Source organism: Pseudorasbora parva, chromosome 8, assembly GCF_024679245.1.
Source record: "Pseudorasbora parva isolate DD20220531a chromosome 8, ASM2467924v1, whole genome shotgun sequence".
In the NCBI taxonomy this organism is placed as follows: Eukaryota; Metazoa; Chordata; class Actinopteri; order Cypriniformes; family Gobionidae; genus Pseudorasbora; species Pseudorasbora parva.
In genome coordinates, this window is record NC_090179.1 from 43,816,741 (window position 1) to 43,828,892 (window position 12,152).

The 12,152-nt window shown below is 34.0% G+C and overlaps 1 protein-coding gene and 1 long non-coding RNA gene across 2 annotated transcripts in view; both read left to right on the forward strand.

The window, feature by feature from the left end:
• Positions 1–12,152, forward strand: part of LOC137084870 (uncharacterized) — a 104,946-nt gene that overhangs the window by 37,425 nt on the left and 55,369 nt on the right. The window lies entirely within an intron of this gene.
• Positions 1,487–9,552, forward strand: parlb (presenilin associated, rhomboid-like b). The gene is made up of 10 exons (XM_067451395.1): positions 1,487–1,645; positions 2,145–2,346; positions 3,927–4,067; positions 4,160–4,208; positions 4,517–4,612; positions 6,255–6,404; positions 6,504–6,574; positions 6,663–6,764; positions 6,842–6,939; positions 9,095–9,552. The coding sequence occupies exons 1-10, from the start codon at positions 1,575–1,577 to the stop codon at positions 9,207–9,209; spliced, it is 1,095 nt and encodes a 364-aa protein (XP_067307496.1). The 5' UTR covers positions 1,487–1,574; the 3' UTR covers positions 9,210–9,552.

Genomic DNA, 12,152 nt, shown 5'->3' on the forward strand with positions numbered 1-12,152 from the left:
ACACAAATAAATGTATTAATAAATAAACAAAAATAAAACAGTGATATAAATAAGACAAATGTGCAAACTCTGTCGAAATAATAAATTCATAAAAATAAACAAATGTGCAAGCATGTAAATCAATAAATTAATAAACAAACTAGAAATTAATAAACATAAAATAAAAACAAATCCCCAAATAAACGATTAAATAAACAAATGAGTAAAAGAGATAATGTATTGAGTAAAATAATTGTATTCATAAATAAACAAAAAAGAATAGAATCGTAAATTAATACAAATATAAATAAGACAAATGTGCAAACCCTGTCGAAATAATACATTCATAAAAATAGACAAAGGTGCAAGCATGCAACAATATTTATATTTATAAATAGATAAACTAAACAAATACGCATACCTGCAAATAAATAAATAAATACAATTAAATAATAATAATAATAATAGATCTATAAATAAAACAAATATGCAAACCCTGCCAAAAAAATAAGTGAATAACAACAAAGGTGCAAGCTTGAAATAATAATTAAATCAATAAATGAACAAACTCTGCCGTAAATTAATGAAATAATCACATTGCAAGCCTATTAATATAGGCTTATAATTAATAAACAAAACAATTGTAAATTAATAAACATAAAATAAAAAATATGGTCAAATAGCCCTGCCAAAATAATATATTAATAATAAAAGACAAAGGTGAATGCAAATACATAATTAAACAAGTGAGTAATTATTACAAAGGAGTAAAATAAACAAATGTGCAAGTACGCAAATAAATGTATTAAATAAACAAATTGTAATAGATAGAAATATGAATTTAAAAATTGTGCAAACCATGCCAAAATAATAAATGAATAAAACAAGGTTGCAAGCATGGAAAAACATTAATGAGTAGAATAAGAAACCATTCTGCATACCGTCAAATGACAAATAAAAATAGTCAATTAAAAAAAATGGCAAACCCTTGCCAAAGTAATAAATTAATGCATTTAAACAAGTATTTCAATTAATAAATAAACAAACACGGCCACAAATGAGTTAAATACACAAACATGCAAGCATGCAAATAAGTTAATCATTTGTTTAACTCGGACAAAAATAATAAAATAATATAAATACAATAAAAAATAAATGTGCAAACTATGCCCAAATAACAAATGAATTTTGTTCAATTTTTGAATTTTGAAATGGACATTTTTTTTACAACCAATGGCGAAAGGTGTCCCAGTTGATCTGAATTAACCTTTGTAAGCATGAAAATAAATGAAAAAGAACTATTTTTGCAAAATCTGATTGTAAATTGATTTATTTTATTTTATTTTATTTTATTTTATTTTATTTTATTTTATTTTATTTTATTTTATTTTATTTTATTTTATTTTATTTTATTTTATTTTATTTTATTTTATTTTATTTTATTTTATTTTATTTTATTTTATTTTGAAATAGCTTAACATGTTCTATCTACGCAGTGTGTTTGTCAGTGCGCGTCCTCCTCCAGTAGAGGCCGCTGTGGGCGTGGTCTGAGCGGAAGTAGATACGGAGGGAGCAGTGGGGGCGCAGAAGTGAAGATGGCGGTGAGGGGCTCAGTGTTTAGATGGGTTACAGGGGACATCAGCAACGCACACTACCTGACGAACAGGTAACAAACACTCCTCTGACTGTGTGTTAATTTACTGAGCTCTTTAGTTTGATCCTCTGGCATGAGCTTTAGTTTTTTTTTTATTATATCAGATCATGCAGTATTAAAATAATTTAACTGAATTAAACCAATATTAACCACTGCATGACGATGACATGGTTCTGTCCTCGCATTTGTAGATGTAAACAATGCGTCTTGGTTTATTTAATGACAACATGAAATAAAAATGGACCTTATCCATAACATGCTTCACTCAGAAACTAAGGCTGTGCACACACAAAAAAACATAATCAAAAATATACCTACGTTACATACGTTTTTTAATAGATTTTTTACCTCTGATTGTTCTTTTTCACATGTAAATGTCACTTAACTCAAATGAATAATTCTCAAGCCTATTTTTATCAAACAGGTCCTTTTCCCACATTTCACCCATTGGCAAATCACATTAATAGATGCATTTTAATGCTACATTTTATCATGGTTGTGCTCCAAATAGATTCACCCTCCAGACGCAGCAGAGGTGTGGCTTCCGCAAGGTAACAAAGAAGGCGGAGCTAAAGAAGGGCGTGGCAGAAGAGGCAGAGCCGAATGAAATCCTACACCAGAAGGGCGTGGCTCCGGTGCCGGACCCGCCCACCCCACATGTGCCCACCAGGTCATTTGGCAGACTGGTCAAACCATTTGTCTTCACCATAGGGGTAGGTATATTTTCTGGCATGTGATGGACTTCATTCCTGAAACACATCCTGCATAAATCATTCCAAAAATCCATTCTTATTTAATCTGGATTCTGATCTGGTTAATGCAGTTATTTAATCTGGATTCTGATCTGGTTTATGCTGTTATTTAATCTGGATTCTTATATGGTTTATTCAGTTATTTGATCTGGATCATAATATGGTTTATTCATTCAGTTATTTAATCTGGATTCTGATCTGGTTTATTCAGTTATTTAATCTGGATTCTGATCGGGTTTATGCCGTTATTTAATCTGGATCCTAAACAGGTTTATGCCGTTATTTAATCCGAATTCTAATCTGGTTCAAGCAGTTATTTAATCTGCTTTACATAATTATTTAATCTGGATTCTGATATGGTTTATTCAGTCATTCAATCTGGATTCTGATCTGGTTTATTCGGTTATTTAATCTGGATCATAATATGGTTTATTCATTCAGTTATTTAATCTGGATTCTGATCTGGTTTATTCAGTTATTTAATCTGGATTCTGATCGGGTTTATGCCGTTATTTAATCTGGATTCTAAACAGGTTTATGACGTTATTTAATCCGAATTCTAATCTGGTTCAAGCAGTTATTTAATCTGCTTTACATAATTATTTAATCTGGATTCTGATATGGTTTATTCAGTCATTCAATCTGGATTCTGATCTGGTTTATTCGGTTATTTAATCTGGATCATAATATGGTTTATTCATTCAGTTATTTAATCTGGATTCTGATCTGGTTTATTCAGTTATTTAATCTGGATTCTGAAATGGTTTATTCAGTTATTTAATGTGGATTCTGATCTGGTTTATTCAGTTATTTTATCAGGATCATATTATGTTTTATTCATTCAGTTATTTAATCTGGATGCTGATCGGGTTTATGTGGTTATTTTATATGGATTCTTATATGGGTTATTTAATCTGGATTCTGATCTGGTTTATGCAGTTATTTAATCTGGATTCTGATCTGGTTTATGCATTTATTTAATCTGGATTCTGATCGGGTTCATGCAGTTGTTTAATCTGGATTCTGATCTGGTTTATACAGTTGTTTAATCTGGATTCTGATCTGGTTTATACAGTTATTTAATCTGGATTCTGATCTGGTTTATGCATTTATTTAATCTGGATTCTGATCGGGTTCATGCAGTTGTTTAATCTGGTTCATGCAGTTATTTGATCTGGATTCTAATCTGGTTTATGCAGTTATTTAATCTGCTTTACATAATTATTTAATCTGGATTCTGATATTTATAATTCAGTTATTCAATATGGATTCTGATCTGGTTTATTCGGTTATTTAATCTGGATTCTCATATGGTTTATTCATTCAGTTATTTAATCTGGATTCTGATCTGGTTAATGTAGTTATTTAATCTGGATTCTGATCTGGTTTACACAATTATTTAATCTGTAAACACCAATTAATTCTGCTTTTATTTCATGAATAAGAACCCGTATGTGTGTGAATTAAAATAATTTGCTTCGTTGTATTATTTATTTATTTTTTGCTCTGTGTAAGAGAATATCGTAATAACTCCAGCTCAGTTTACAGGTTGTTCGTTCGGTGGAGCAGCAATATGGCAGTACGAAAGTTTAAAATCTCGTGTACAGAGTTACTTCGATGATGTCAAAGCAGACTGGCTGGAGAAGATACGGCCTCAGAAACAAGGAGATTTACGCAAACAGGTGTGTGCGTGTGTGCGTGTGTAGGCATGTTTATTGGAAGTTTATGTTTTCTGCTGTGTTTAATGAACATGTGGTTTTCTGGTGGTCTGCAGATGAATCAGTGGTGGAACAGTTTAAGTGAAGGGCAGAAAACAGTCACAGGTCAGACACAATGAATGACACAAACCATTCACTTTACAACGGTTTAGATTGTGGAGACGATGTGTTTAATAAAGTGTAATTATGATTCATTTAAATAAACAGATGCTGTCCATCTATTTCTCTGTGCACTGTTACCGCTGATCTCTCTCTCTCTCTCTCTCTCTCTCTCTCTCTCTCTCTCCTCTCTCTCCTCTCTCTCTCTCTCTCTCTCTCTCTCTCTCTCTCTCTCCTCTCTCTCTCTCTCTCTCTCTCTCTCTCTCTCTCTCTCTCTCTCTCTCTCTCTCTCTCTCTCTCTCTCTCTCTCACAGGCATCATTGCCGCTAATGCGTTGGTGTTTTGTTGTTGGAGAGTTCCATCTCTGCAGCGCTCCATGCTCAAGTACTTCACTTCTAACCCTGCGTCCAGTAAGTGAAGTCATCTTCTATATTTTAGAAGAATCTCTTTCTGGGTCACTCCTGTTTGCACTGCATCAAAATTAGGGATTTTGTGTAGGATTGAAAAGTGGATTATGGTCTGATTTACACTTTACTGTACAATCTGGCAATGCCTCAGTTGTTTTGGTGATCTGGTTTATTTAGTTATTTAATCTGGATTCTGATCTGGTATATTCAGCTATTTAATCTGGATTCTGATATGGTATTTGCTGTTATTTAATCTGGATTCTGATATGGTATTTGCTGTTATTTAATCTAAATTCTGATCTGGTTCATGCAGTAATTTAGTAGGATTATGATTTGGTTTAAGCAGTTATTTAATCTGGATTCTAATCTGGTTTATGCAGTTTCTTAATCCGGATTCTGATCTGGTTTTTGCAGTTATTTAATCTGGATTCTGATATGGTTTATGCAGTTATTTAATATGGATTCTAATCTGGTTTCTGCAGTTTCTTAATCCGGATTCTGATCTGGTTTCTGCAGTTATTTAATCTGGATTCTGATTTGGTTTATGCAGTTATTTAGTCTGGATTGTAATCTGGTTTATGCAGTTTTTAAAAAAATCTGGATTCTGATATGGTTTATGCAGTTAATTCATTTGGATTCTGATATGGTTTATGCAGTTATTTAATCTGGATTCTCATCTGGTTTATGCAGTTATTTAATCTGGATTCTGATCCGGTTTATGCAGTTATTTAATCTGGTTTCTTAACTGATTTATGCAGTAATTTAATATGGATTCTGATCTAATATATGTAGTTATTTAATCTAGATTCTGGTCTGGTTTAGGAAGTATTTTAACATGGATTCTGATCTGGTTAATGCAGTTATCTAATCTGGATTGTGATCTGATTTGAACAGTTATCTAATCTGGATTTTGATCTGATTTGCAGTTATCTAATCTGGATTGTGATCTGATTTGCAGTTATCTAATCTGGATTTTGATCTGATTTGCACTGTTATTTTAATCTGGATTGTGATCCGATTTGCACTGTTATTTTAATCTGGATTGTGATCTGATTTGCACTGTTATTTTAATCTGGATTGTGATCTGATTTGCACTGTTATTTTAATCTGGATTGTGATCCGATTTGCACTTATTTTTATCTGGATTGTGATCTGATTTGCACTGTTATTTTAATATGGATTGTGATCTGATTTGCACTGTTATTTAATCTGGATTGTGATCTGATTTGCACTGTTATTTTAATCTGGATTGTGATCTGATTTGCACTTATTTTTATCTGGATTGTGATCTGATTTGCACTGTTATTTAATCTGGATTGTGATCTGATTTGCACTGTTATTTTAATATGGATTGTGATCTGATTTGCACTGTTATTTTAATATGGATTGTGATCTGATTTGCACTGTTATTTTAATCTGGATTGTGATCTGATTTGCACTGTTATTTTAATCTGGATTGTGATCTGATTTGCACTTATTTTTATCTGGATTGTGATCTGATTTGCACTGTTATTTAATCTGGATTGTGATCTGATTTGCACTGTTATTTTAATATGGATTGTGATCTGATTTGCACTGTTATTTTAATCTGGATTGTGATCTGATTTGCACTGTTATTTTAATCTGGATTGTGATCTGATTTCAGAGACATTGTGTTGGCCCATGCTGCTGTCAACATTCAGTCACTATTCTCTCTTTCACCTGGGGGCCAACATGTACGTGCTGTGGAGTTTTTCATCCAGCATTATAAACATGATGGGCAAAGAGCAGTTTGTGGCACTCTACCTGTCAGCAGGTGTGTGTGAGAGAATTTGTGTGTGTCAGTCAAAAACTGTTCTACTCTGTATAAACTCTTCAGTTATTGGACTTTAACTTTTTGTTCCCATGTCCTCAGGTGTGATTTCCACTTTTGTCAGTTACGTGGGTAAAACAGCGATGGGTCGGATGGGTCCATCATTAGGGGCGGTGAGTGTGTTTTCTGATTAAACATTTCAGGTATTCATCAGCATTCATATGAATATCATGGACAATTTGTTGTGTGTTGTTGTGTCAGTCCGGGGCCATCATGACCGTCCTAGCGGCTGTTTGTACCAAAATGCCTGAAGCCAAACTGGCCATCATCTTCCTCCCCATGTACACCTTCACCGCCGGAAACGTGAGTATTTGTGTGTGTAAGAGCAAGTATTTCTCAGTAACGATGCACACATTTTCATGATTTTCTCCTGCCAACAGGCACTCAAGGCCATCGTCGCCTTGGATGCAACAGGCTTGATTCTGGGATGGCGTTTTTTCGATCATGCAGCTCATTTAGGTGGAGCTTTATTTGGCATGTAAGTAACACTAATTCTATTTTTTTTTTTTTACATTATTTGATATAAAGCTAAAATAAAATAGAAATATTTGAAAAAATACGGTTTCACAATGTAATTTCCTTCGGATTTTAAACTGGTTTATGTAGTTGTTTAATCTGGATTGTGATTTGGTTTATTTATCAGTTAAAAAAAGTGAATTAATTAAAATAAGGACCAAATGGAATATGAATATTAGATGAAAACGGTTTCACATTGTAATTGCTTTTGGATTTTATAATTGTTTATGTAATCTGGATTCTGATCTGGGCTGTGTTTCCCAAATGCATTGTAGGACAATTGCCAAAATGATATCTACGATCAATTTAGGCTTACGATGCTTTTGGGAAACACAGCCCAGGTTTATTCCGTTATTTAATCTGGATTGTGATCTGGTTTATTCTGTTATTTAATCTGGATTGTGATCTGGTTTATTCCGTTATTTAATCTGGATTGTGATCTGGTTTATTCTGTTATTTAATCTGGATTGGGATCTGGTTTATTTTGTTATTTAATCTGGATTCTGATTTGTTTTATGCAGTTATTTAATCTGGATTGTGATCTGGTTTCCCAAAAGCATCGTAAGCCTAAATTGGTCGTAGGACAACTGCCAAAATGATATCTACGATCAATTTAGGCTTACGATGCTTTTGGGAAACACAGCCCAGGTTTATTCCGTTATTTAATCTGGATTGTGATCTGGTTTATTCTGTTATTTAATCTGGATTGTGATCTGGTTTATGTCGTTATTTAATCTGGATACTGATCTGGGCTGTGTTTCCCAAAAGCATCGTAAGCCTAAATTGGTCGTAGGACAACTGCCAAAATGATATCTACGATCAATTTAGGCTTACGATGCTTTTGGGAAACACAGCCCAGGTTTATTTCGTTATTTAAGCTGGATTGGGATCTGGTTTATTCCGTTTTTTAATCTGGATTGTGATCTGGTTTATTCTGTTATTTAACTGGATTGTGATCTGGTTTATTCTGTTATTTAATCTGGATTGTGATCTGGTTTATTCTGTTATTTAATCTGGATTGGGATCTGGTTTATTCTGTTATTTAATCTGGATTGGGATCTGGTTTATTCTGTTATTTAATCTGGATTGGGATCTGGTTTATTCCGTTATTTAACTGGATTGTGATCAGGTTTATTCTGTTATTTAATCTGGATTGTGATCTGGTTTATGCAGTTATTTAATCTGGATTGTGATCTTGTTTATGCAGTTATTTAATCTGGATTCTGATCTGGTTTATGACATTTTAATATGGATTCTGATTTGTTTTATGCATTCATTTAATCTGGATTGTGATCTGGTTTATAAAGTTGTTTAATCTGGATTCTGATCTGGTTTATGCAGCTACTCAATCTGGATTCTGATCTGGTTTATGCAGTTACTTAATCTGGATTCTGATCTGGTTATGCAGTTACTTAATCTGGATTCTGATTTGTTTTATGCAGTTACTTAATCTGGATTCTGATCTGGTTTATGCAGTTAATCTGGATTCTGATCTGTTTTATGCAGTTAATTAATCTGGATTGTGATCTGGTTTATAAAGTTGTTTAATCTGGATTCTGATCTGGTTTATGCAGTTACATAATCTGGATTTTGATCTGGTTTATGCAGTTACTTAATCTGGATTCTGATCTGGTTTATGCAGTTACTTAATCTGGATTCTGATCTTGTGCAGTTATTTAATTTCTATTACCCTATGATCTGGTTTATTCACATTCAGGCACTTTATAAATTAAATTAAATTGTTGCCTTGTCAACTGGCTGAATTAGATGAAGTTGAAGTTCTAAAATGTTAATAAATAATAGAATTGTCTTTATAATTAATGATAAATGCACATCCCAAAATTACTAAAACTTTAACTCAAATTAAAATAAAGTCTGAAAATAAAAGCTAGTATATAATAAGTAGTATTTATTTTTAAATACTAGCAAATTGCTTGTATGTATTGAAATCAGAGACCATCCCCTTGAGAAGTGATCACACGGTGCATTCGAGGTGTAAACAGTGATGTGTTTTAGTCGACCACTTGATGGCTCTTAACACCATTTGTAAATGGTAAATCAAGTCTCTGTGCTTAACATGACAATGTGTCTCTCTCTCTCTTTCTTTCTTTTTCTAGCTGGTACATACTTTACGGCCACGAGCTTATTTGGAAGAATCGAGAGCCGCTGGTGAAGTTGTGGCATGACTTCAGAACGAGAGGACCAGGACCTGGCGGCAATGGCTCGATTTAGAGCGCTGCATTGTGGGTAGACGCTGAGCAGATGATCTTAAGAGGAAGACAAGTTTGAGAAACGGACACACACGCGGATGTGCTGTTTATTCTGTGTGTGTGAGAGTGAGAGTATTACGGTGATGTCATTATGCACCGCCCCCGAGTTTAAATTTGAATCCTGGTAGCTCCACCCACTTCTGAATATGCAGATGACCTGGAGGGGTGGAGCTTCAGCACAGCTCGGCTCTAAGGTCATTATATGACAATGAAACGGCCCGCTCAAAACCATGTACAGAAATTTAAATGTTAAAAATAGTCTGTAATTGTCATTTAAAATAAAATAAAATTATTATTTAAAAATCTGTTTTCACTGTCATCAGAAATCACCAGGTGGGTGTTTTATTTGCTCTAAGTGTGTATAATATGTTGTACTTAAGTTTTGTTTATTTTCTGTGTTTCAGATGAGACTTTGGCCTCTGGTAAATGTGAATGATTAGCCAGGTTTCTCTATAACACACACACCTGTGCTATACTTCTCAACACACACACACACACACACATGTTTGTTTTTGTGACATATGGGGACATTCCATAGGCGTAATGGTTTTTATACTGTACAAACCGTATTTTCTATCCCCTTACACTGCCCCTAAACCTACCCATCACACACACACACACACACACACACACACACACACGTTTGTTTTTGTGACATATGGGGACATTCCATAGGCGTAATGGTTTTTATACTGTACAAACCATATTTTCTATCCCCTTACACTGCCCCTAAACCTACCCATCACACACACACACTGCCCCTAAACCTACCCATCACACACACACAGCCCCTAAACCTACCCATCTCACACACACACACACACACAGCCCCTAAACCTACCCATCACACACACACACTGCCCCTAAACCTACCCATCACACACACACAGCCCCTAAACCTACCCATCTCACACACACACACAGCCCCTAAACCTACCCATCACACACACACACACTGCCCCTAAACCTACCCATCACACACACACACTGCCCCTAAACCTACCCATCACACACACACACACACTGCCCCTAAACCTACCCATCACACACACACACTGCCCCTAAACCTACCCATCACACACACACACTGCCCCTAAACCTACCCATCACACACACACACTGCCCCTAAACCTACCCATCACACACACACACACACACTGCCCCTAAACCTACCCATCACACACACACACACTGCCCCTAAACCTACCCATCACAGGAAACATTCTGCATTTTTACTTTCTAAATAAACTCCTCCTGTGTGATTTATAAGCCTTTTGTAAAGTGGGGACATGGGTAATGTCCTCATATTTCACCCTCTCCTGTAATACCTGTGTCATACCCATGGCATTACACACATTTGTGTCCTCATATGTCACAAAAACATGCCCACACACACACACAGTAGAAACGGTTTCAGTGTTTTCTCGAATTGGTCAAAGTTCAATAACAGTCACGGTATCATAATGGCTCATGAACAATGAGTCTGTTTTCCACTTCCTCGTGTTTTATGAAGTCAGCGTATCGCTCTGCTCTTCCTGTTTCCCAGTTATTGCTCATTAACTTTCATCACATTATTATGTTCTTTCACATCACTAAAGCTCACGATGCCTTCAGCTTTATATTTCATTAATTACACTGTTTGGGTGAGCAAAATGTGACTGGGGTTGATCAATGTTTAGTTGATACAATGAAGGAAATTGGTTTAATAAAAGAAACTCAAAATATTATTGTATCTGAACCACATAAAAAATGTGATAAATCATGAAAATAGCACAATTTGGCTGCGTCATCACAAATAAAACACACAATTACCCAATATGCTCCTTTAAAAAATAAAATATTTTAATAAAGGTTGTCGAATCTCAAAAAAAATTTAATTGTATTGACTAAAATTTTTAATTTCATTGAACTCAATTTTAAAGCAACCAGATAACTTATTTTTTTAAAATATTTTTTACAATGTGCTACTGCCGCAAATGCACGATCCCCTTTCCAGATTAATTCGTTTTTTGGTATTTTAAGCAAATTTGAGTTGTTGATCTCAGTGTTCTTCCTGTTTGATGTTTAATTAACAACTCTGATAAAGAAGACAGTGAAAGGCCATGCAGAGATTTATACTGTAAAAAAAATTACTTTAAAAATAAGTTACCTGGTTGCCTTAATTTTGAGTTAATACAATTAAGATTTTTGAGATTCGACAACCTTTATTAAAATATTATTAAAAGATTTTGTAAGCATATTGTGTAAGTGTGTGTGTTTTATTTGTGATGACGCAGCCAAATTGTGCTATTTTCATGATTTATCACATTTATTATGTTGTTCGGATACAATAATATTTTGAGTTTCTATTTATTTAACAAATTTCCTTCATTGTATCAACTAAAAATGTAATCTTAATGAACTCAAAAATTTTAGGCAACCAGGTTACTTACTTTTTAAAGTTATGCCAACAATATTTTTTTACAGTGTAGTAGAGGTAACTTAAAATCCATTCTGTGCTGTACCGGAAGCCAATGTAAGGAGACTAGCGACGGGGTAATGTGTTCGTGTTTTTTAATATTCATTAATAATCTCGTAGCAGCATTTTGGACCTTCAGTCGCCGTAAAGAAATGTAAAGCTTTTAATTTATGCATTAAATTGATCAAAAGTGACAGTAAAGACGTTTATAATGTTACAAAAGATTATATTTTTCAATTAATTCTGTTCTTTTGAAGATTTTATTCATCAAAGAATCCTGGAAAATGAAATATACCAGTTTCCACAGAAATATGAACACTGATAATAATCCTAAATGTGTGTTGATCATCAGATCCTCATCTGAGAATGATTAGTGAAGGATCATGAAGACTGGAGTAATGATGATAAATTCAGCTTTGATCACAGGAATAAATCACACTTTACTAT